Source organism: Patagioenas fasciata, chromosome 2 (assembly GCF_037038585.1).
Source record: "Patagioenas fasciata isolate bPatFas1 chromosome 2, bPatFas1.hap1, whole genome shotgun sequence".
Classification (NCBI taxonomy): Eukaryota; Metazoa; Chordata; class Aves; order Columbiformes; family Columbidae; genus Patagioenas; species Patagioenas fasciata.
The window spans coordinates 31,666,750-31,691,743 of NC_092521.1; the positions used below are offsets into that span (position 1 = coordinate 31,666,750).

At 40.6% G+C, this 24,994-nt stretch overlaps 2 protein-coding genes across 6 annotated transcripts in view; both read left to right on the forward strand.

Moving 5' to 3' along the window:
- TPD52 (tumor protein D52) overlaps positions 1-1,675 on the forward strand; it is a 49,930-nt gene extending 48,255 nt beyond the window's left edge. For all 5 annotated transcript variants that reach the window (XM_071803989.1, XM_065831112.2, XM_065831108.2 and 2 more), the window contains one exon: positions 218-1,675. In XM_071803989.1, the coding sequence (XP_071660090.1) occupies positions 218-334 (117 nt within the window). In that variant the 3' untranslated portion in view covers positions 335-1,675. The remainder of the gene's footprint in view (positions 1-217) is intronic.
- Positions 1,676-2,714: 1,039 nt separating this feature from the next.
- MRPS28 (mitochondrial ribosomal protein S28) overlaps positions 2,715-24,994 on the forward strand; it is a 76,642-nt gene continuing 54,362 nt past the window's right edge. The window contains exons 1-2 of the mRNA XM_065831113.2: positions 2,715-2,914; positions 18,357-18,538. Coding sequence (XP_065687185.1) covers positions 2,735-2,914; positions 18,357-18,538 — 362 coding nt within the window. The 5' untranslated portion in view covers positions 2,715-2,734. The remainder of the gene's footprint in view (positions 2,915-18,356; positions 18,539-24,994) is intronic.

Here is a 24,994-nt window from a genome sequence, read left to right on the forward strand (position 1 = left end):
TTGCTTTGTTCATCTGCTGCTGGTGATTGTTTTCTCCATGACACTTAAAGATTTGTCTTTATAGAGCATGGCAGGGGTAGCCCAGTCCTGGAAAAGCTGCTCTACTGAAGAGAGTTATTGAACTTGTTCAGGCAGAGGTACCGGGGTTTATCCAGTTAACCACGTTTGACATGCCAGATAACTACAATTGTATACTGAGGCTCTGTCTGTGTTCTAGTTTAAAGTTGGAGGAAGCAAACATGCTGGGGGAGACTTTGGAGAAGTTCTCAACTCTGCTGCCAACGCCAGTGCCACAGAAACTATTGCAGAACAGACACAGGAGGAGACCCACTGAGATTCCTGCCACTGTCCTGCTACCCACTGCCAGATGCTGCAAGCGAAAACTAAGCACACCTGTAACATTCTTTGCGCTCTTTCAACCAGATGTGCTTTTATTTAGCATGTAGCTGTTTTACCGGATTAACTGATACCAAACTTGCTTGTGGGTTCAAAATATTTTTGAAACTAAAATACATTGTTTTGGGTTTTGTGTGGGAAGGGGAATTTTTATGCCTTTCAAGCATTTGAAGGACTTACCTATAATTTGAAGGCAACCTTTAAAATACAGCAATGAAAAACTCTTTTGAGAAGTTAATTATACTGTACATATACTGTGGATACATAATTCCTTTTGAATCTGTAACTACTGCTCAATTTAATCATTATGAATCTACTGCTGCTGCCAAACTGAAGCTTGTTCCTTCACTCCCTTGTGATTATTTTGGTTAAGTGTTCCCTGCACAGGACACTGGCCTAGAAGGATCACTCCCACCTAAAGGACGGACTTCTGTTCTAGCAGGCTTTAAACAAGTTTTTCATAGCAGGATTTACATGTGGGTAGGAACGTATTGTCTTATGAGCATGTTCCTCATGCAACAGAAGCAGATACAGTTATAGGTAATATCTAAAATTCATTGATCTGTCTGTGGATTATTAACCTAGGAAACTTATGACCATTGCAAACAGAAGGAAGATGCCTCGTAGTGCTGGTGTGGTTCAGTTACAGTAACATTTTCAGTCTTGCTTTTTGTCCATGATGTTAATGTGGTAAGATACACTCTTCTGAACTTTTGATCAGTCGTGAATAGATTCATCTTAATTCACTTATGATGGTGTCATATTTACACTAACAAAGCATGGACTGTAAGAATAAGCCTGGGCACAAAAGTGCTTCTTTTATTTGGCATCAAGAGAATTGCTCTCAAAGGCTAATGTTGTTTCCCTTGTAGGCTGACCATTGAAAACATCTGCTACACCTTCTTTTATTTTTCTGTGTTAAAGGCCTGTACTACTAGCAGCCCTGTCCGTGTTTAATACCCCAGAAATCTCCTTCGAGAGGCGCACCATGCCATACTCTTACAGGATCTGTTCTACATGTTGCTTTATCTGATGTTCTCTTCGAATTTCTTGTATTTCGTATGTTTCTGGCACGTGGTGTCAGTAAGGTTAGAACTTTTGGCAAGTGTTTTATCACCCTGCTTAGAACTGGAAACAAGTTTTGAAACATTTGTGTGAAATCCATGAGATCTCCAACTACCACAAAAAGCTGGCTCCTGACAACCTGTTTAGCATGTCAGATGTAGTATATATGCTTAATTACATGTGAGAAGCTTAATAAACACCTGTACGTGAGGAACGTATTGTCTTGTGAATACAGAAGATGATGCAAATAAGTAGGAAAATTTTATTTGTAATCAAAATGCTCCTTAATGTTTGGTTTCAAAGTAGTGGTGATGTCTGCTGCTGTACTAGGGAGGATCTGCATGGATGAGCTTTGCATTTCTAGCATAGACAAGGCCGAGAGAGACTTCTAGTGGTGTATGTAAAATTAACCTGCCCTAACTAAAGTGGGAAGTTCAGAATTTGGGTTAGGGATGTGCCCTCAACCTTTGACAGCTGCAGCTTAACTAAAGGTACAGAGAATTGAAGGGCACAGTAGGAGTGGACCTCTTCCTCTATAGAGTCCATACCATGTGGGGCAGGTCCTTCTGCAACAGTGTCCTTGTTGTATGCGTTTTTTCAGCCATCTAACGGACGAACAGAGGGTTCATCTGGTGCGGAGCGGTGCTTTCTGGGTACGAAGGAAGATTTTTTTATTTTCCAGACCAAGCGGCCGGGGGTTGGGTCTGCAACGCGTTGCGCTCGGCTTTGCTGCTGCCGCTGGAGCGCCACGTCAGCTTCGGCCGAGCCTTCCTCCGCCTGCAGCCTCCTCCCGGGTGCCTGTCCCCGCTCGGTGTCACCTGACGGGCTGTCCGTGTTCTTGCCACAGCCGCCACCCCGTTCCCGGACCGGCTCCTGGGGCCGCGGGGCTATCTCTTTGCCCTCACACGGCGGTTACGGGCCGCCCGCCTGTGCGACCCCGCCCAGGACGGAGAGGCAGCCGGGGGGATTCCCCGCACTGCCCCGGGCCCCGCAAGCCTCCTCAGCGGGAGACGGGCGGCGGAGAGCAGGTGCCGCGGCCAGCAGGGTCTCCTCCTCTAGCAAGAGTGCCCGGGCCGTGCCCCACCCTCCCGGGCCCGCAGGACGAGCCGCCCGGGCCCAGCTCGGCCCCGCCACCGCCTCCCGCTTACGTCCCGCAGCCAAGATGGCGGCCCCCCGCCTCAACCTGCCCTAGTGCGCCTGCGCCCGCCGCGTGCCGGTGACCCGGGCGTGGCGCGGGGTTGGAGTTCACGCTCCGCCCCCCACGCGGCCGGTGATGGCGCCGAGCTGGGCCCTCGCCGCTGCCCGAGCCGGGGCTCGGCCATGGCGGCTGCGGCTGCCGGCGGGGACGCGCTGCGGCAGTGCCGGGCCGGCGGGAGCGCCGTCTGGCGGGACTCTCCTGCAGCAGACGGAGGAGCGACAGGGCACCGCTACCACGGCCACCAGCCCCCGGCAGGTGAGGGCGCAGCGGGAGGGCCGGGCAGAGTCCGGTGGCGGCTCCGGTGGGGCCGCTGGTGCGGGCACCTTACGTTCCTTCGGGCTTCGGTTCACCCTCCTGCGTGCGCTCCCGCTGCTCTCTCGTGTTCATTTCACTTCTCGCCGCCCCGCGCAGAAGTGCTGGCGGCTCTTACGCTTTTTTTTTTAACGCACTCCTAGAAAAAAAACTTATGCAGGTAGGGATAATGTGGAAAGTTTTTAATTAAAACAATTTTAGCCGGTAGGATCAAAGACCGACCTAATAGGCCAGTAGTCTAGGAATTTGTAGCAGAAATACTAAGGTTAATGTGAATGAAACACGTGGAAATGCATGTATGAAAGTGTGAAGAGAAACAGGAAGCCATGGGTTGAAAGAATAGTGTGTGTGAATGAAGAAAAGCGGAGTTCTCCAAGAGTTAAAAAAACCACTTCTTGGGAGTAAAATCGAGGATCCTGAAGGGTTAAGAGATTTGTCCAGACCCTGGTTCATCACTGTCAAATAGGGAGAACGTGGGAGATGTGGTGAGGCGTTGGTAGCTGCCATCCTTCTTCGGAGCTGCACCCAGGTGATGCTGTCCAGCCCACTTTGGGAGGTGCTTCCTGGGAGTCTGTAAGTGTGATAATGTGAGTGAACAAAATTTGTGAAAAAATGAGTGTGAGTGAGTAAAATAAATGAAGAGGTTTTGTGAGTAACCATCACTTTCTATGTCTGTTGCATTGATTTTTGTCATGCTGATTTCCCCCCAGTATCTCTTGTGTCAGTGACCATAACAGATGTCTAGGGAAACAGGAAAAAGCAGTGTGTGTATACTGTGTCCCAGAATAGCTCTTCCAGACTGAAAAGCCCTGACCTCTGTTTTTAGCTCAGGTAGAAGTGATGCTGTGATCCTTGACATTCCTTGTTTCTTTTACTAACATTTCCAGTTGTGTTGGACCACATCAGGGGCTGAGATTGCTTGGACTGTGCCCCGGAGGATATGGAGATTAATGCTGTGAATGTTACAGGGCTGGTTTAGTACTGCGAGTGTAGAACTAGAAATACCTCTGTCACTTAACCCAGGACCTAATATGCCCAATTACTGCATAATCTGTAACATTCTGTTTTCTGTGGAATATCCACGCTAGCTAGGCTGGCTGTGCAAAGATGAAAGGTCTCTCTAACCTGGGATGCTGCTCAGGTGGTGCCCAAGGGGGTTGTCTAGAGAACAGCTGAGGAAGGGACTCAGTTGATCTAGCTGGAGAAGATGTAAAAGATGAATGTTACTTCAGGAATTTGGTGGGGGGGTGATTTCTTTTCCCCTTTTTTTCTTTTTTTTTTTTTTTCTGTTTAAGAAGCTAAGAGCAGATTTTGTTTTGTTTCTGTCTATAAATAGTCATCAAGCATTTAAAGGCTCTGAACTAACACAAATGTTATATAGTATTTGCAAAATCATTTCCAAGTGGAATTACATGTACAAATATAAAATAATGTCATACAGAAATTAAACTAGGAATGTAAAATGAAGAACTGGATTTCTCTACACTCTCCTGAATTACTTTCTAACTCAAACAAGAGGAAGACCAGTAGCTTGGTTTGCAGCACCATGGTGGTATTAAAAGCATAACAATGAGAAGAAGTAAGGTAGTCACAAGTCGACTTTCATGCTCTTCTTAGTCCAGTTAGCAAAGCAGTCAGTGAGCCTGAGTGTGATTGATGATTATTGACTGTTTGCTCTTTCTAGAGGGTGCAGAAGAGAGAGTGGGTTCTGGTGAGAATGAGTTAGCAGTGGGACATGGGATTCTGAAATGAGAGGAAATGAAAGCGGTCTGACTTGCAGTGTAATATGTTGGTTCTATGTAGTTTTCTTGAAATTGCATTTTCACCACTTTTGACTGATTTTTTGATTGCTAGGAAGTGTGTTATTTGGTAAATAAACTTTCCACAGCTGGAAGCAGCCCTGAACTGGGTGATACTGGTGGGAGGATGTAGTGGATGCAGCTGTAAAACCTCAAAGCATTAGAAGACCTTTTGAGAAAACCCTTTGAAGGGGAGCAATGCGCTCTCGTCAGGAGAGGGTGTGGTGGCTCTCGCTGCAGCCCGTTTCGGGATGCCATGTGTCTGCAGGATCTGCCCTCTCAAGCAAGAGGAACATGGTTTTGCTCATCCTGTACCTGAGCCTTAGCTGGAGGAAAGCTTGTGTCCCTTGTCTCTGCTAGCAAACAGGTACAAAGCGCTCCCTGGTTTCTGGAGTAATTGTGCCCTGTGAGACTACAGAGATGTTATTTGGGTCCATAGTGTTTCTTTAGGAAAAAGGAAAATACGGAGGTTTAATGATGCTTCTGCACTGGTTTCCCATGCCAGCTGTTTCTCCCTCATTTTTGAAGCTGCATGAATGGTATTTGGTAGGCAGTGGCTTATTTTATACAGATGGCAGGAAACTTGATAAATGGGCCTGTTGACATGTGTTTGTCTAAGATAATTCAAAAAGCATGATGGTATTTTTCCAAGGTAGCTTTTAAGTTTTTTGGGCACAGCAGCAAATGCGTACTGCTGACCTTGCTTTGTAGTTGCCTGGTGTTATTCTCTGTGATGTTGGTAGTTTTGTAGGGCCTTGTGTTTAATTTTTCACTTTCAGTTCACAATTCTGTTGTTACTGTTTTGCAGATAGTCGATCTTATAGAGTAGTCACTTGAATGTTGATTAAACTGTTAAAGAGTTAGCAATATGATAAACAGAATGTTCTGAGAAACCCACATACTTAACCTTGTCTACAGCAGGCACCTTACTTCTTGCTGCTTTTTCCTTCTGCATTTTTAGAACTTTTCAGTTTTGCATTCTTAAACTCAGCAAAAAAAAGACTGGTGTAAGTTCTTTTCTGTACAGTTAGATAAAGAAATCTTTTAGGACAGGAGATGCTTTAAGTATTACCTTTATTTGTTGATTAAAGCTGTCTGCCTAGGAAAATAGGAAACCTTGCCTTTTACATAGGATGTGATGATTTTTGTTGATATGGGGTAGAGCAGTGGGTGTTGGTTCGTGTTCTAAGCTGGGTTACCAGCTTAGGACAAGAAGATGATGTAAGAATCAAGTAACTATTTAAGAATACATAGCATATTTTTGTGCACTCTCAACTAAGTAGTCCGAAAATGTTTAAAAAAAATAAGCGGTGAAGTTTGTCAAATGTATTTTTAGGTAGAAACGAGTTATCGCTATGATAGCTTTGTCACTGGACTGCAATAATTGACCAAGCATGATCAAACTTCTGTTAGTGTTTTTTTACTTCATAGTAAGAGGGTACAGACCACCAGGTGGATGTCAGAGATCAGTGACGTAAGCAGAAATTTAGTGTTTGTTGAGAAGCAGCGATTCTGGCGGCAGGTCCCGCCGAGGCAGCCGTGCAGGGATGCTGCGCTTGGGTCCAGGTGAACCTCCGCGCCCGGCACGGCAGAGGGCATCGCTTCTTTCTAAATGACGCAGGAAAAGTAGCACATTTCAGGAATTTCCTATTTAGGTCCTTGAGTGCTGTGTTGTGAGGGAAAGCATTTATTAAGAAAAAACAGAACTTTAGAAGAAGTTCAGATGGAAAGGACTGGGTTGGTATCGGTACATTGTAACAACTACTTTCTGTAACAAAGAGATTAGAAATTATTCTCCCAGAAATGTGCATATTTTAAAATCTGCTTAGTCAGCCAGAGATTCTTTCCTGAAAATATTCAGAAACTTGAGGAGGGTGTCCACATATTTAGATTTCTTGTCACTATTTTAAAAAAATAACGTATCAATATTTATAAAGAGAAGAAAATAAAAACTATTTTGATAGGTGATATAAAGAGTTGCCTTATTTATGTTTTAGGGAAGAGATTAGAAACTAAAACACAAAAGTGATAATTTTAAAGGAATGTATTACACTTCTGAAAGTTACATAGGTATTCTTTATAAAAGATGTATATGTGTCTTGCTTATGCAGTATCTTGGCAAGCTCAGTTTCAAACAATATGTAACACTGGGTGTTCTGAAATCAAGCATTAAAAAAGAACTTGATTATTTTTAATGTAACTATTGGTGGAAAATATTACAATCTATCTTCCAACTTAAATTTACTTTTAGACTACAATTTTACTGAAGTTACAGTTATTTGAGAACAAAAATACTTACTTATATTTAGTGCAACTTTCCCATTTAATTTTTATGGTATAATATTTCTTAGTACACTTATTATCTTGTGTGGATGGAGTGCTTTTCCAGTGTTAATAAATAACTTAAGAACATTTTTGGTTTGATTACAAATGTGACAGCATTTTAAAAACCATATATGTCAGGCACAGAGGTTCCTCTCTCAGGCAGATTACCTTCTGGCCAGCATTCAAGTACTGGAAACTGCTGACTAACTGAGAGTGGGACTTGATGGCTGTGGGATTTGTGACAGCTGGAATGAGTTCTCTTTACCTGGAAGTTTCTCTTGCCCTACTTTGTCAGCTTCCATGGCTGTGTTTGAGAAACTTGGGCTGTGTCTGCTCGCGCTGCACTGCGAATGCATCCTTGTGCTTCCAGGTTTGTGTGAGATGAAGACTGTGCGCAGGCTCCTCAGCATCCTCTCACCTGGATCTGCTCAAAATGCTCATTTCCATTATAGCGGAATGAGCTGGTTTGTCCTTGAGACCTCTGTGAAGGAGCAGTTTTAGCCTGTGAACGCTCTGGCTGAGGCACCAAAATCAAAACAGGCCCAGCTGGGTCTGTCGGGTGGCCTGCTTTGTTCATGGCAGAAGTGCTTGCATGACCAGATTTTGTAGAATTCACGTGGTGTTGGAGCAACACTCTCAGAAGCAAAGTAGACAAGAGTTTGTTGTTGGTGAACAGCAGACAAATGATGCAGGCTGCCCCTTTGGAGGGTGTAATTACAGTACAGTAAAGTTGTGCAGAGCTGTGCCAGGCAGCAGTGCCTCAGAAGCACAGAAGTGCGTGGGAAGGCCCTGAGCACCGTGCACAGCTCTGTCCTCAGCGTGAGGAAAACTGCAGCAAGGACCCATGGGCTGTGGTTGTCTTCTCAGATTTGCTCCTTCAGATAGGTTAGGGTCAGCAAGTGATCACTTTGGCATTGCTGGAGGTCCGTGAGTGTGTGATATGCCATGGATGACTGGCTGTCAGAGTGGAATCGCAAAAGTCGAACTGTCTTTGGATTACCAGTATTGCAGAGGAAAGCAAGTGAATGACAGCAGTCTGCTGTTGATTGCCTGCATGTGAGATATCTAGAAGAAGGTGCATGGAACTGTAATCTAAAAGTTAAGTAGGAATTGAAGGCCTTCCTTGTGGTTACTGTTATCAACAGGATATTTACATCCACTGTTGCTGTGGGAGATCCCAGTTACTCTCTTAAATATGGCTATTGGAACAGCATCCTGTCCTCCAGGGGCCTGGAAAAGAGCCTGGAAAGCTGGGCTGGTGATCACTGGAGAAACTGCCAAACTGAAGATTCAACAGTGCTGTTGTGTGGGATTGCCAGGGTCCTATTTCAGCATGGCAACCCCATACAGCAACCTATAATGCCAGGACATGAACACAGAATTGCTCAGAGAAATGACACACCATTCTGAACAATCCAGCTGCACAGGCAAATACTGGGCTCAAAACACTGTGGGCTGTTCTTAGGACTGTGTATGCTCATCTGGTATGATTTTCTTTTTCATGTAATACATGTGGTAGGATCACCCACTTCCTTGATGTAGAGACTGGGTGATTTCTGTTCAGAATGACACTGGAGAGCTGTGCAGTTTGGGTGCTGTGCAGGCTGTGGATTTTGGTGAGCAGATGTTGGTGGGCCCCTCGGGGTGACCAGCAGCAAACGGAGAGGGGGGAACCTTCCTGCTGAGGGAGCTGATCCCAGCCCATTAAGGAACCGGTACAGGCACAGGGGAGGAGTGTGTTGTATTATACTGGAGTACTGTGTCCAGTTCTGGGCTCCCCAGTTTAAGAAGGGCAAGGAATTACTGGAGGGAGTCCAGTGGTGGGCTACAAAGATGATGGGGATCTGGAGCTTCTTTTGAGGAGACACTGAGAGGGACGAGTCTGTTCAGCCTAGAGAAGAGAAGGCTGAGAGGGGATCTCATCAGTGTTTATAAATATCTGAAGGGTGGGTACCAAGAGGATGGGACCAGACTCCTGTCAGTGGTGCCCAACGATAGGATGAGGGGCAAGGGGCACAGGCTGAAGCATAAGAGGTTGCTTCTAAACATGAGGAGAAATGTCTTTACTTTGAGGGTGCCAACGCACTGGAACAGGCTGCCCAGAGAGGTTGTGGAGTTTCCTTCTCTGAGACATTCAAGACCCACCTGGATGGACACATTCCTGTGCAACCTGTGCTGGGTGACCCTGGGCATCAAGTTTTTAAAATCTTGTATTGATACCATTGCAATGTTCTAATTTTTTGCTTTGTTGAAAGAAATAGATAAACACTCAATGTTTTAAATTATATATAGAAGTTATTTAAATTCAAGAAAAATAACCAGCTTTATTTTGACCAAATTATGTACTATTTAATGTTATGTGTTGTTTAGTAAATGATCCTTCTGGCAAGCCAGCAGCATATTTTCAAAGCTGCATTTGAAATTCTTTATGGAAGTCTTGTTTTGCAGTTTCTGCACTGTGTATTCAATCAAAATGTGAAGACAACAGCAAAATCTTTATTTTACTACAAACACAGAGAAGTTGGTATTGAGTCAATCAGTGCAGCAGACTGTACATTTATAAGATTTGTTGGGTAAGCCTTGGTGGTTTGAATAGCATTATAGTGTGTTACAATATGATTTCTTTGCTTTCTGGTATTTTAAATGGGCAACTGATTGATGAAGAAACTTCAAAAAAGGGTCTAGAAGCAGCTGTAGATGCTTAATTTTCTTGATACAGCTTTGATATCCTTCTCCTTCCCAGAGGTGCTCTGTTATCTTATTCCATTCCTTCTGAGCATAGTCGTGTAAAGCCACAGGAAAAAGTATAGTTTTAAGTTTTTATTGTGTATCACCAAAAAATAAAAAAATCAGACTCAAAATACAGTGTACTTTGGACTCTTCTGATAAGGGGTAGGTATAACCATAGTGACTAAAAAAAAAATCACCTGTCTTTGGATTTACTCTGATAGTGCAGTATTTGTTGTAGGACATACGAAGTCTGTTAATTGGAAAAAAATACGTTTGTTTTATGAGCAGTATTGCTACATTTGATTTAGGAGCATGTAATAAGACATGGGTAACATACATAATATTACAAAGTATTCTAAAAAATTGTGCTCTTTCATGAGTTTGAGGAACAGTTCATATACCGCATCTCAATGATGCATCTAAGAAATACACCTCTTCAAATAGATAAAAGCTGCAGGTAGCCTTAATAACGATGTGAAGAGATTTCTAGACAATAAAGAAGTTTTGATATTGAAAGTGCAATTCAGGAGAGCCTGTTAATATAAATATTAATATTATGCACAGCGTACCAATCCTATTATTATGATTTTTTTTTGTTTGAGATCTGCATGATCCTACTTGAATAATGTAATTATGAGAGACAAAGGTTGTTTTCACCATGGTATTTTACTGGTTAAGTGCTACCTGTATTCAGATAATTGTTATTTGCATCTCTGTTAAAAATGTGCTTAGTTCACAATATTACATTGTTCATTATTATGAAGACAATATATATTCAAATATATAAATACAACTATATTGCATGTTCTCTGCAAAGCAGAGATACTTTTAATTAGAAGCTATTTTGTATGCAAAAAATAAAATTAAGTTTGGAATATACTGTATTCAGCAGTCAGCATTGCAATAAATACCAAAATACGGAGCCTGATAGAAAGATGTTGATGAACGTAAACTGATATAAAATAGTATATGATGAATCTTTCATTGTTTTTAAAATACAAGTGTAATCCTTTCCTAATCTTCAATCAAAATATAATTTAAAACACTTAAAAAAAAAAGTTATTTCAATATGTGCAGTTGGCTTAAAAATTGCATTTGTAGCCAAGCAAAATCTTCCAATGCTCTTTGCCAAGTGTGACAACTATTACACTTCTAACCTCCTATAACCATGTTTATTTCCCTTTGACTAATTCTACAAAATATGAATAGAAATATTCTTAGTAAAGATGAAGTTCAGTCCTTTTGATATTTATTCTTTTTGGGATGAGAAAGCTTGGTAAATAGGAACTGTGACTTGAACAAAATGAAGATATTCTTCAGGGAAAATCAGTTGTTTCTGCATTACATGCATTTCAGAATAGGTTTGTAGATATTTTTGTGTGGTAGCCTCTTCTTAATGAGTCACAATTCTCCTTTAAGTTAGGAGTGAGTATGGAGATACCTTGGCTTACGTACCTGTCCTCCTTAAAGCCTAATCCTGCAGTATTGAAAAAAAAAAAGGCATTAGGGTTTTATTGAAGAGGTCTTTACAAAATACTATTAGGCTTGCACAGTAAGTTAGTCACCAAAAATCCTAATATCTACAGTTAAATTTAAATTACGTTTTGCCAAAATGCTTAGTAACTGCTTCTCAGCAAGTGATGCTTAAATACTTAGTTTCAGATTTTTACTTCCAGCCTTTTTGGCTGAAGATGGTTGTTTGTTTTGCTTTCTTAAACCACATTTCTTCACTGTGCTGAGGAGAATGGATGTACGTTCCTCTTTTGGTTGAAACAGCAGAAATTTGCTTTGCTTTCTGTCAATTCTCTGGGGGTGCTTGTAGTTTTAAGGTTGGGATGGGGAAATAACTCTGGCCAATTAAAACCCTAAGTATGCAAGGTTTTTGAAAGTTAATAAAGGATTAATAAAGCTAAGAATGAAAATATAGCAGTCAGTTTCCCTCATCCTCTTCAAAAAGTGCTGTTTTCCTTTGCTTTTTCTGATCATAAAATCTGAGTTTATTCCCTCCAAATTTTAGTGTCTTGGAGAAAACCTTTTTGCTCACTCTGCTGTTCTTGAACACTGGGTTTGTAGTACCATATTCTATTAAAAAGCGGTTCTGTTTTCTTGTCCCCTCTCTTGCCTTCTTCAAAACTTACCTTTAAAAAGATGACTACCGACACTATTTATGTTTATTCCAAACCCATGTAATTTGGGGTTTGCTGCCATTGAGGGTGCAATTCAAATAATTACTTGGATGTGGGCAGAAATTAATGAATATGGTATCTGCTGGAATTTTTAGTTATACTGATATTTCTTCTACTGGACTCTATATTCTAATATTAATTATTTAATATCTATTAGAATCCTTATAGCTAAAATAATTCCCGTAAAGAATTCAGGTCATCATAGTGTCAGCTTGTGTGCAAGTGCTGTCTTTACAGAAATTTGGCCTTGTAACAATCTTTGCATAGGAAGTGATTCATAAGAAGCTTTTTATAAATATCTTCTTACTTACTAGCAGGGAACCTTCCAGTTTTCCCCTTGACTGCTTTCAGAGCTGTCCTTTGTGACTTTGTGGTCATTAATCTTGGATTTTTCTCTAAATCACTGCTTTTATTTCTGCTTTGAATCACGGATCCCCCTTTTATGCTTTCTCTTTGGACTATTTTCCTTAAGTAGTTTTATAATAACACAAATCTTGCTTTTGTTTCAGCTTTATACAGTACTTAATTTTCAAAACCCTTTGTTAGCAAGAAGTTTCCGTTAGTTCCTTACTTTTACCTGTTTGTGTAGAACAACATGGAGAAGTCTCTTGTTTAAAGGAAACCAAAGAGATCTTTCTTGCCTTTGTGGTTGCCCAGTTTGGGTTGTAAATTGGATATATTGGAAAACAGTGTGGACTTCAGTTGTTTGATATAAGCAAGTCATGTGTTGTATATGACAAGTATTTATCAGATTTTGTTTCTATTTGTTGTTTACATATCTGTTGATAATGAAGAAGTAGGTGAATCTCCAGCCTGCAGAGCTGTACCTTGTCTGAAAAAATAATGGTAGGTTCAAGCCTTCTGCAAAGGAGTAGGGTACATAATACTGTAGTTAGTGCTGAATGATGGATGTATATAAACTGTGGGACAGTATTTAAAAAATAGAAGGCAGAAGAATAATTCTGTTTTGGCCTGTCCTTTGGGTAGAGATGCGAGTGGCAGAGACCCAAGATGGGCAGCACGGGGCACTTTGCCCAGGACAGAACCACTTCAGGAGAGGTGACACAAAGTCTGTGGCTGCAGGAGGTTTGGGGGAGCTCTGCAGGTTCGGTGGGAACGCTGCTGTGTTAAACAACAGCTGTGCAGTGGAATGAGCCTGAAGATGCAAGAGTTATTTTTTAAGAATACTCAATTAGGCACTTCCCAGAGGTTGATAATATTTTAGAGTAAATAAGTAATATACATTAATGTCAGCTCTTTTAAACTTTTTTTTTTTCCCTAAACTTTTCTTTCCTACTAGCACAGGAAGAAGAACCTTTGCTTTGAGAAAGCTCTAAAGTCACTGATTGCTGCTAGGCACGAAGTTGTGAATATGTTCAAAGTTAGAGGTGTACAAAGTACTTGAACCTATTTGGTCAAGAGGAGACAGAGTTCTGTATCTCTGCTTGAGATGGGTTAAAGACACAAGGCCTGAAATTTAAGTGATTACATTCCGAGACCAGAGTAAGATCTCTTGAACTTCTCAATAGTCACCGGCATTAGACCAAAGAGTTTAATGTATAAAAAGAAGGCAGCACTCAGAGAAATTACTTTGAGCTGCTTGTATGTTGGAATTTCAGTCAGTGTAGTCGTATATCAGCCCTCTCAGTGCTCCTTCTGAGTCTTCACCCTGGTTTTTTAGAAGAACTGAAATGTACAAGGAAACTGTGGTGATGGAAGCAAAGCTCGATGGTTGTTCTTTGATAAATTTAGAAGAACTCTGGAGCTGGTGATGCTCCTTGTGCTGTTTCTGGATGGAAGGCCATTAGGATGTCAGCTTTTGCGGTATGTTGTCCAAGTTGGTCCTGTTACCTTGAAGGCGATATTCTTCTGCGCAAGAAGTTTTGACTGAAATAGATCTTGTTGCATTCATTTGAGTAAAAAATAGTAGAACTACACTAGAGAGGAATTTAGTATATGCACTGCGTGAATCTCTATGACCTGTTACCCTGGTACTGCCTACAACAACTGTTAGGAAATTTCTGGGATTTAGGTTTACATCTGAACAACAGTGCACACTTCTAGTAGTGGCAAGGTATGGAAATGAAGGTCTCGGAGGCTGGTAGGTAGTGAAACCTTTTTAGGTTGCTGATTGAAACAGGTCCATTATCGATATATACTTGGTCAGGCAGTGGCTTAATGTATTGAGTTGGCTTAATGTATTTAATATTCTTACAGCAGGTTTCCAGTTTCCCGTTTTTCCTAAATAAAATGATATGTCTTGAAAGTGATCTTAGGAGGTCATCCTTGCTCAAAGCAGGACTAACTTGGTTCAGCTTGCTCAGGGCCTTTTTCAGGCAAGTTTTGAGTATATCCAAGCCATCTCCCATCTCATTTGTTTGTGTTTCATCCGTATCTCTCGCATTCCCACATGCACACTACTTGCCTTTGCAAGCAAACATACAACATGTAGCTGGGGTTTTAAAGACATATTGCTCAGTGAGTGGGATCAGACCACCCTGCTTGTATAGTCATAGGCTTTGGTCTAGAAATATTATCCTGTGTTACATGCCTCCATCAGAGTTATTTCTTTTTTGTTTGGATCTTACTGGGGTTTAAATCTATGATTTTCTCCACTCTCTGGTTAATATATATAGTCTTGCAATGTATTCTGTTATTGAAAGAGCTACTGTTTTTTATTGAACTATGCTCGCAGAAAGTAAGACATCCAGATATTTGTGAAAAACTTTAAAACCTAGAAATTAGAGGGAGCAATCAAACAGGTTAGACATTTAAGAAGGAGGAGGAGAAAAAACGCTTCATACTTCAGGTACTTGAACAGAATGTGCCCTTTGTGATTCTGAATTTTGTAATATTCTCAAATTTTTGTAACTTGACATGTTATCGATGCATTATCTGTCGCAGCTACATGGCCAATACTCCTTAAGAATCAGAGAAGTGGAGTGCTTAATAAAGTATGTTGCCCTGCTATCTTATGTCTTATTTTTTTTCTGTAGTGCTACTCTGTGGAATCCAGTTGAGAAGATTTGGAAATTGTGGCAGAAAGTACTCGGAACATCATTAAATCTCCTTAAATGCTTGAGATAAATTACTGTTTAATGAGATCTCCTCTCCTGAGAACTCACTGTTTCTAGTCTGTCCACAGAAGAATCCTTGGTGGCAGTAAGCAATTGAGTCCCTTGAGGATTCTTGTACACATAAATTAAATATTTATGCTTTTGAGAACTTCCTCTCCAGGAAACAGAAAGGAGAATGCAGAAGACTTGTAGACCTGTGATAGAATACAAACTGATTCCTGGTGGCTTCTTGGAAAACTGTACATACTGAAGAATTATCAAGGATTTGTGCATTAGCATCTGTATCTTAGTGAGTTTAATCTCTGTTCTAGTAAGGAATGAGCACATCTATCAGTGTGTGAAGATAACACTTGTCTGTGTTCTACAGACATTATTTAACAGGCAAGTTTGCATGTGAGAGAATTTTGTATCTGTATTTTTCTCCTGCCAGGGAGATAAAGGAGAGAGATGTTATTAACTAGAATGGACCATTTTTAGGTAATAAGACCAGGAAATCCATAGGATGTTGTTGTACCCATCCTCATGATGTGGAGATAAAAATTTCACAAGCAACAAGTTTTTTCAGTGTAGAGAGCCTGCTGTCTGTGCCATCGTATCAAGGCGACAGAATGCGGTGAATGCCATTAATTGAGTGTAATTGCCAAGAGATGAAGGAGTTTACTGTGAATTGTATTATTGCTTAAAAGAAGCTCAGTGTGTTCAATGGCCATTATTAATGCCATCTTTCTAGATGATTTAGGAAAATCTTCATACCAAACTCAGAAATTCTCTTGGTCCTCTGTACTAGTTTGGGCTATTTTCAGATGATTTACGTGTAAGATAAGGCAGTTTGTTTGTTGGGAATGGATCATCTAGTGTAGTGTCTTGATTCCAGTAGCATTCATCAAATTAATGCAAACCACAGGTGCACCTCCTTGCATCTCGTTGAAATATGAAAACATAGATGCTTTTTACCTGAAACCTGAACTTAGCTGGGGAGTACTTTTTTTTTTTTCCCACTAGACCAATTTTCTCATTAGTTTGCCTTACTGTGAAGGATAACTGAAATGGGATGAAACAATGATAGTCCTTATCATCCTGAGTGTATATATTGCTGCTGTATTCTGGTCTTTGCCCTTGTCTGTGGGCATTGTCACACCCTCATTTGTTCATCCTGATGCTCACTTGGTTCTCTGATCTTGTTTGGAAAATAGACCAATAGGAAACTGCTCTAACAAGAAAGTAAACAGGTTCTGTTTGTTGCAGCCCTGAAACAAGCTTACTCCAGGTTGGGACGAGTTTCAGTGGTGGCATAAGGGAACAGGAGTTCTGTCTGGGAGGGACTGCAGGCTGAGACATGGCAGTGCCAGCTGGGTTGGTTTCAACCCTTACAGACCTATGTCCTGGTGGTTGGGTGGTTCTGCAAACTAACGAGTTCATAGTGAGAAAGTCAGTGGAAGACCACTGAATTTTGCACGATTTGTACCTCAGTTTCCCTTCAAACAGGTTTTGGCACTTCAATATGTGGATTGATTTGTAATCTCTTGCCCAGATAGAGTAATTTTGATGGGATGTTAATTTTGGAATGTTTACTTTTAGCCCATGGCTTATACATTGAAATAAAGTTGCACCTAGATTGATGCTGCCCCCTCAATTCATATCATAAATCTCATTTAAATACTTCCTCTTATTGCTTCCACTGTTTTGCGTTTATTCTTGGAGTACTTACAAATCCATCCTCTACAATTAATTTTCACATATTTAAATTTAGACTGCATTGTGAAATTCAAACAATCTTGTTTGCAACCTTATCTGATATGAGCTTTCCTGTATAAAATCCTACTGCTCTGTTTGTGGTTTACCATCAGCAGCCACTTTCTTTTGGGGGGTGTGTGGTGCGTGTGCATGCACGTGTGTGCATGTTGCGCTTTGTTCAGCCCTTGTCCTTGGGATGCCGCATTTAACAGTTCCCATTTCTGAAGCAGCAAATTTACCAGGTGTCAGATCTCTGGCTTGTAGTTCCTGAGGTTGTGTCATGTCAGAACAGCCCATGCTGTTCATGCCTTCCAGCAAAGCTCTTTCTTGTTTTGACTTCTCTAAGATTGAAAGTTTCTAAATGTACAAGTGGAAAATGATGGCATTATTCTCTGCTCATATAAAATATAGATGGATTTTCAGCATCCATTTGGAGTAGTCAATGGGAAAGTGTGTTGTTGAAGCCAACCGATCTCTAAACCTTTAGTTGTTTGATTATTCTGTTTAGTTTTTCTGCTGGCTTGGAAATAGTCTTAGATCTTGCATGAAGTAATTGTTATATTCTCTAATTACTGCTAAATGTGGGGGAAAATTAATAAACTCTCTCTTTTGGAATCTGTTTATCCATCTCTAAAATTATTACCTTAGATTCACTTTCAGATATCAGGTACATATTGCTGCCAAAATGCATCTCCCCTTTCATTCGTTACTGGCAAGAAGGCTTTCTTACTAACACTATTTCAAAGGTGGTAATCTTGAAAACTGGTCAGATGTAGTATATCAGGGAAAGTATATGTGAGAATGAGTCTCACTTTGATATAGCTGGGTATTTTCACCTGTGATCGTTGGCTTTGTCAGATCACAGAACAGAGATGTGTCCACAAAGAAGAGCAGGAAGATTTATGTTCTTCCATTTTCCCAAAGCTCTGTGAGAAGAAACCAGCATTTTGTTCATTTAGGAACTGAATTAAAATGTTTACTTGGATATTATAGAGTGAAAAAATGAGAGAAGTGATGGTGGTTTATTTTTTTTTTTTTTTATGTGTTAGATCAATCCTGTGCATGCTTTCTACTTTTGCTGCTTTGGCAAAATGGTTTTGTTCTTTAAAATAAATATTTAAGTATTATTCATTATTAAATAGTTGCACGAATATCTGCAAGGTGCTAGTTCTGTTTTGAGATAACGAAGAGATGACAGATGTTCTTTTCAGGAGTATCTACTAATACTGGGAATGCATGTTAGAGTCAACTTACCTGAGCAACCATCTTACTTCGCCTAACTGGCAGATCTTTTCAGGAGGTGCAAAGTGTTACGTTTTTGTGTGACTTAATTAATGAAAGTTTTACCTTTAACATGTAAAATGTTTCGGGTTGGAGAGACGTACCAGATACCTCCTTGCAAGTCTTAATAAAATGTGCTGGACTCAAGAAATGTCTACTTGTAATGTATTGAATAAAGCCTTTTTGTATGTTAGAAGTTTAATTCCTCTGTCATATAGTATGTTTTGTGAAATGTTTTTTTCTCTATCTGTAGGTTCCTTCAGAAAAATCAGAATCCTTTGCATCCATGTTGAGACGCTCTCCTTTAATTCAGATGGGACCTGCAAAAGATAAAATTGTCATTGGTCGAATCTTCCATGTTGTAGAGGATGATCTTTATATAGATTTTGGTGCCAAGTTTCACTGTGTGTGCAAAAGACCAGAAGTAGATGGAAAGTAAGTAATAAACTTACGGTAAGCAATTAATGTATGTGAACGACATATGGAAATGCATGTCTAACGTGACTTGACCATCTGAGCTGAGCTTGGATAGTTCATATGAATGTTGTGATTTAAACTATAGAAGTTAACATATTGTGCAGAATGACAGCATGATCACAAACAAGTCTACGTAGTTCAGATGTCATTGTCTTGAATGCAGATTCGTTTGCAAGTTTCCATTATTACTGTCTATGTTACTCCATCTTATGATGACCAAAGGGAGTTACTGGGTGTTTTGTCACTGAGGAGTTGTTAAAACAAGCATAGTTTATTGAAATACTTGGGAATTTTGCAAACGTGAGACTTCAGTCCCGTGTACATTGTAAGCCTCCTTAGGCAGGAACTATCTATGCCAAATGTATATATATGTGAGGTAATGTACTGGGGAGTTTACACCTTATTTGTGATAATACTGTTTGTAATACATGATCAGTGCTGATGTGGTCAGATATTCCATACTGTAGAAGATTATTTTATGTAGCCTTTGGTGGCAAGTTTGTTCTAGTTCAGGACACACAGTGAACTGTGGTGGAACTGGAATAGTTGTGCTGAGGAATGCAGTAGTTACAGCTAAGAGATAAGGAATTATTGAATTCTAGTGGAAATAGTGTTTATAAGCTTTCTAAACTGCCTTTAGCACCGTATGTTTATGTAATATTCAAAGATAACTTGTCTATTTAATGTGTCTCCAGGTTGTTTTAACACTTTGTTTTTAATATGTAGGCAAAACACCATGTTTTTTAATTTATGACATCAGATGTTTTAGTCCATCTCTTTTCCCTCTTTTTTTCCTTGAGAAAGGAGGAGCATCTTTGTTAATCTACAAGATTACTGTGTCTAAAACATTAAATATGATTCCTGTAATAAACAGTTCTGAAATAGTGGATTTAAAAAGATTTAACAGAAATAATCACAAATTTTTGTGCAAGTTTGTGATAGCATTTTATCAGAGCACTTGTATACTCAGCTTCTTTTTCTTGACATCAAAGCAAACGTGATTGATGACCCAGGATGAGTCCTTTGTGTCCATCACATTTGGCAGCAGGCTAAGATTTTTCATAGTCTTTTGCTACTGCTGTAGTGGTAAAGCCCTTCTTACTCTTTTTATCTCTTGGTTCTTCTAAACTGAGAGGAGCTTTGCCTTTCCCAGTCCCATTCTTGCACACTTGAAGAGTGTTTCTATGTTGATCTCAAGCAAAAACTGTTCATTTTGTGTTGGTGGTAGAGTTCAGACCGAAGCTCCCTCTTCAGCTGAGCCTTCTGCCAGGCCTGCTTGTATTTTGCACATTGGGGAAGACACTTCTAGAGCATCAAGGAGTTTGTCCTTATAGATCAGTGGCCTCTTCTGGGCACCTTTTCATGTCAGGACAGCTTCTTGTCTACCCTGAATAAACCAAAGTCCACTGTCCCTAAGCCCAGATCTCTCTTCTGCCAGTTGCTTTTAGAACTTTCCTTCAGCATTTAAACTCTGTCATTGATGGTCACTGCAGCTGAGGCTGCCATCAGCTACCGTATTCCCAGACAGTTCTTTCTTGCCTGCGAGTAACATATCCAGTAGAAGACCTGCCCTAGTTGGGCTGTCTGCCAGCTCTGGCAAAAAAAATGCCACGAGGGCACGCTCTGGATTGCTTGCTGCCCTTCCATGTTTCTGTAGCTCTCAGCTCCCTCCTTGCATGGTTCATAGCAAGACTCCATGCTCTCACAGAATCACAAAATGGCTGGGGTTGGAAGGGACCTCTGGAGATCATCTAGTCCAACCCACCTGCTAAAGCAGGTATACCCGGATTAGATCGCGTAGGAATGTGTCCAGACAGGTCTTAAATGCCTCCAGAGAAGAAGACTCCACAACCTCTCTGGCCAGCCTGTTCCAGTGCTCTGGCACCCTTAAAGTAAAGAAGTTTTTCCTTGCTTCCAGTGCAGCCCCCTTCACCTTGTGCCATGTTTGCTTGCGTGATTCCTCCTGGGTTTGGGGAACAGGTAACCTCGTGCTAGAAGTTACTTGAAAAGACACAAAAATCCTACAAGAGGTTCTTGTCTGTAAAGCTTGTTTTCCTAAACTCCTCAGTCCTGATCCTAACAGTTGTGATTTCTTGGGATGTCCAAGTGAAAGACCCCATAGTGCTACCACCAGGTGACCATAAGAAAGGATGCCACCAAGATTGCCTTGGATAAAAGAGCAACTACAAAAGTGCTATCCCTTGCTTGGAAAATTGGAAGTAGCTGCATAAATACATTTCTTCTAAAGCAAATGTCAACCTTAAAAAACCAAAAACTAAACCCACAAAACAAAAAACAAACCAAACCCACAAAAACCCAACAACTAAACAAACAACAAAAACCCCAACCAAACAAAAAAATAAACCAAAACAAAACACCACAAGCTATTAGCTAAAAGAAATCTTAGAACAGTAATGATACAAAATTTAAATTGAATAAGCATCTGAATAACCTGCTAACTATTTTCTTTTGGTTTTTGTTGTTGTTGTTTTCTGATTGCTTTCCTTTTTCCTATCCTCTTTGGGAAAGCTGTTTCATAGGATTGCAAAAGATGTATTAAATTATCAGCATTGATGATATCGAGATTGGAAGCATGCACCAGTTTAGTTAAAGACCAAAGATGATGATAAAATCTCACTGGGGTCAGGCATGGATGTGTTTGGTTATAAATATCAACAGCATTTTGTTATTTGGGTTATTTATTTTGTTATTTGGGAGTATTTTTTACCCTTGTGATTTCAAGGTCTTATTTAATACGCACTGTACTTATTAAATATATACTGTAATTACTAAAAACATACTTCTTGATACACTTTGACTTAAATACTGTATTAAATTTGTGTTTTATGGCAAAAACATACAGCAATTCTGTAAAGCATCCCAACTTTATACAAAAGAGAAAGGGTCTGTAGGAAAGTAAGGGTAAAGTAGCTTTTCAGCTATACAAGAAAGTGGCATGTTTGTCTTTGTTTTAACACGCAGAGGAAATGGAGTACTAAAGAAGAAAGTGACTGTCTTACATCTCCACATGAGCAACAACTTAATCCATGGCAAAAAGGTGCTGTTACAACCTGCTCTTGCCATTATCAGATAGAATTCCTAAGAACCAGAAGATGTGGGAAGGGGTTGTGCTGACACTGCTGCTGCATGGTCTGCACCTGTACCGTTAATGACCAATTCCCATCAAAAGCACAATGGCTTTTAGTCATTTTCTAAAATGTAGGATTGCGGGACCAGCTTCCAAAGAGGATTAAACAGCACCTCTCCATGCCAGTGTAATGAAGCTTTATTTTCAAAGACTGCTGTTGCCCTCCAGCAACTCCAGTGTTATCAGGCTGTAGGATCAGAAAGACATTTCCTTTATGTTTGAGTATGCAGCTGGCGCAGGGATTTCCAGTATATCCTGTGGCGCTTTTACTTGACACCTTTTATACAGTACATATTTGCCAAACTTGAATAGTAGAAATCATTTGATGCTGGTTGTGATTTTGAGCATGACAGCTTAATGAGCATCATAAAACATTACCTAATGCTGTCTCTGTAAATTGTATCTAAATATTTACACTGTTTGAATGGTTGCCAGGGTGAATTTTATTTGGGAAACATTTTAAATTCTTCTTTTTTGTTCCGTTTTTTAAAATATTTTATAGATAAGGACAGAATGGAATCAAAAATAGTGTATCTTTTTAGACTAGGTAATGTGAGTAAGTCTGTTTTCTAGCACATTCATTTTATCAAGACTGTCTTATATTTAAGTTAATAGCAATAAGTGAAACTATTTAAAAGATCTTGTAAGATTAAAAAAAAATCAATTTCAGAAAAAAACAGAGAGAGATGCTCTGCGAGGGGGATTTCAATAAGACACCATTTGGTTTACTTCCAGCTTGCATATTATACGCGGTTACTGCGCGTTAAGCTGGAGGGCAAGTTTGGAATTAACTATTTCATTCTGATGACATGTGAATATGCTTCTTGAACAATTAGTGCATCTTTCAGCCAGAATGAGCTACCCCACACAAAACACCGAGTGAGCTACCTCGGGTAAGCTGCCTCACTCTTGGTGTGCGGCAGAGATACTCGCACCAGTGTGTGGTAAATTTACTCTTTGCTTGCTGAACCCTCGTTCCGCTGACTGTTATGTATGTAGTAGACATAGACAGAGGGATCGAGTGCACCCTCAGCAACTTCACAGATGACAGCACGCTGAGTGGTGCAGTTGACGCACCTGAGGGACGATATGCCATCCACAGGGTGCTGAACAAGCTCAAGAAGTGGGCCCATGTGAACATCATGAGGTTCAGCAAGGCCAGGTGCAAGGTCCTGCACCTGGGTCAGGGCAAGTCCCGGTATTGATACAGGCTGGGGGAGCAGCCCTGAGGAGAAGGACTTGGGGGTACTGGTGGACGGGAAGCTGGACATGAGCCAGAAATGTGCACTTGCAGCCCAGAAGGCCAATTGTATCTTGGGCTGCATCCAAAGGAGCGTGGCCAGCAGGTCGAGGGAGGTGATTCTGCCCCTCTGCTCTGGTGAGACCCCACTTGGAGTCCTGTGTCCAGCTCTGGAATCCTCAGTGCAGGAAAGACACGGACCTGCTGGAGAGGAACCAGAGGAGGCCACAAAAATGATCAGAGGGCTGGAACAGCTCTACTGTGAGGACAGGCTGAGAGAGTTGGGGTTGTTCCTCCTGTAGAATGCTCCAGAGAGACCTTATTTCAGCCTTTCAGTATTTAAAAGGGGCCTATGAGAAAGATGGGGACAGACTTCTTATCAGGGCCTGTTACAACAGGACAAGGTGTAATGGTTTTAAACTAAAGGAAGGGAGATTCAGGCTAGGCATGAGGAGGGAATTTTTTGCAATGAGGGTGGTGAAACACTGACCCAGGTTGCCCAGAGAGGTGGTAGATGCCCTATCCCTGGAGACATTCAAGGCCAGGCTGGACAGTGCTCTGAGCAACCTGATCTGGTTGAAGATGTTCCTGGTTGTTGCAGGGGGTTGGACTAGATGAGCTCTGAAGGTCCCTTCCAACCCAAACTGTTCTGTGATTTTGTAATGATGCAGGATTACTATGGAAAGATGTAGAAAGATGATGTTAAGGGCATAACATTTCTAACTCTTTCATTTTATTTCCATGGTGTAGTTCTTGCTCAGCAAAGGCCCAAGCTCTGCTGAGGAAAATGAACACAGTAACTGTAATAGCGGAATTTTCTCATTCTATTTATGTGTTCAAATTGTTGCTGATAGCTCATCGGATTAAATCAGTGGTTTCTTCCTTCTCTGCTTCCCTTCTTCTGTTGTCATTTTCATTCCCAACAGATCTGTCTTTTTCTCACAAGTCATTCTGGTAGTAACCACACTGTAGAAAACCTCTTTTAAGAAGTTGAAGTCTCATACAGGGAATACATTGTCTTTCTTCCTTCATCTTTTGCTGACATTGCCTGGTTCCTGTGCTCCATTGTTAACTATTTGTAATTCTCTGGCTTGTTCTCTGTATTATTTTTTACAATACTGATCACTACTACATATTTCAAATATAAGTACAATGTAGCTACCTTTATAATGAATTACAGTTTAATATTACTATATCTATTCAGTATTATGTAAGTTAGTGAGCGTTTTTAGCCTGCATACTATTCCTCACCTTTTTACCTATATTTTCCCACTGAACCATTAAAATTTGCAGTTTTGTTATGTTTCTAAGCAGTCACTGTGTTTTAGAGGTGGCTGTATTGCAGCAGTATATGTTCCTTCTAATAATGCTTTTGGAAAGTTTTATAAATAATTTTTGCTCATTTATACATAATTAAATCAGAAATTACATAACTTACTAAAATAGCTATTACCCTAATCTTATTTAGTCAGCATGAGCGCTTACCTGGCCTTTCACAAATTCCTTCTATTCTTTTGTCATCAGCTCTGTGTTTTTTTGTTTTCTTTTGTTTGAAAAGTATTTCTTGCCTGTTTATATGACAGTTATTTCCTTTGTACCTATAACTTCAAAGGGTTTAAGTCCATCAGTGCCATGTTGCTGACTGATAGATTAGTAATACTAAATAGTTATCTGAAATCAAAATCACAGTATCACACAGTATCACAGTATGTTTGGGATTGGAAGGGACCTCAAAAGATCATCTAGTCCAATCCCCCTGCTGGAGCAGGAACACCTAGATGAGGTCGCACAGGAACATGTCCAGGCGGGTTTTGAATGTCTCCAGAGAAGGAGACTCCACAACCTCCCTAGGCAACCTTTTCCAGTGCTCTGTCACCCTCACTGAGAAGAAGTTTTTTCTCAAATTTAAGTGGAACCTCTTGTGTTCCAGCTTGATCCCATTACTCCTTGTCCTATCATTGTTTGCCACCAAGAAGAGCCTGGCTCCATCCTCGTGGCACTCACCCTTTATATATTTATAAACATT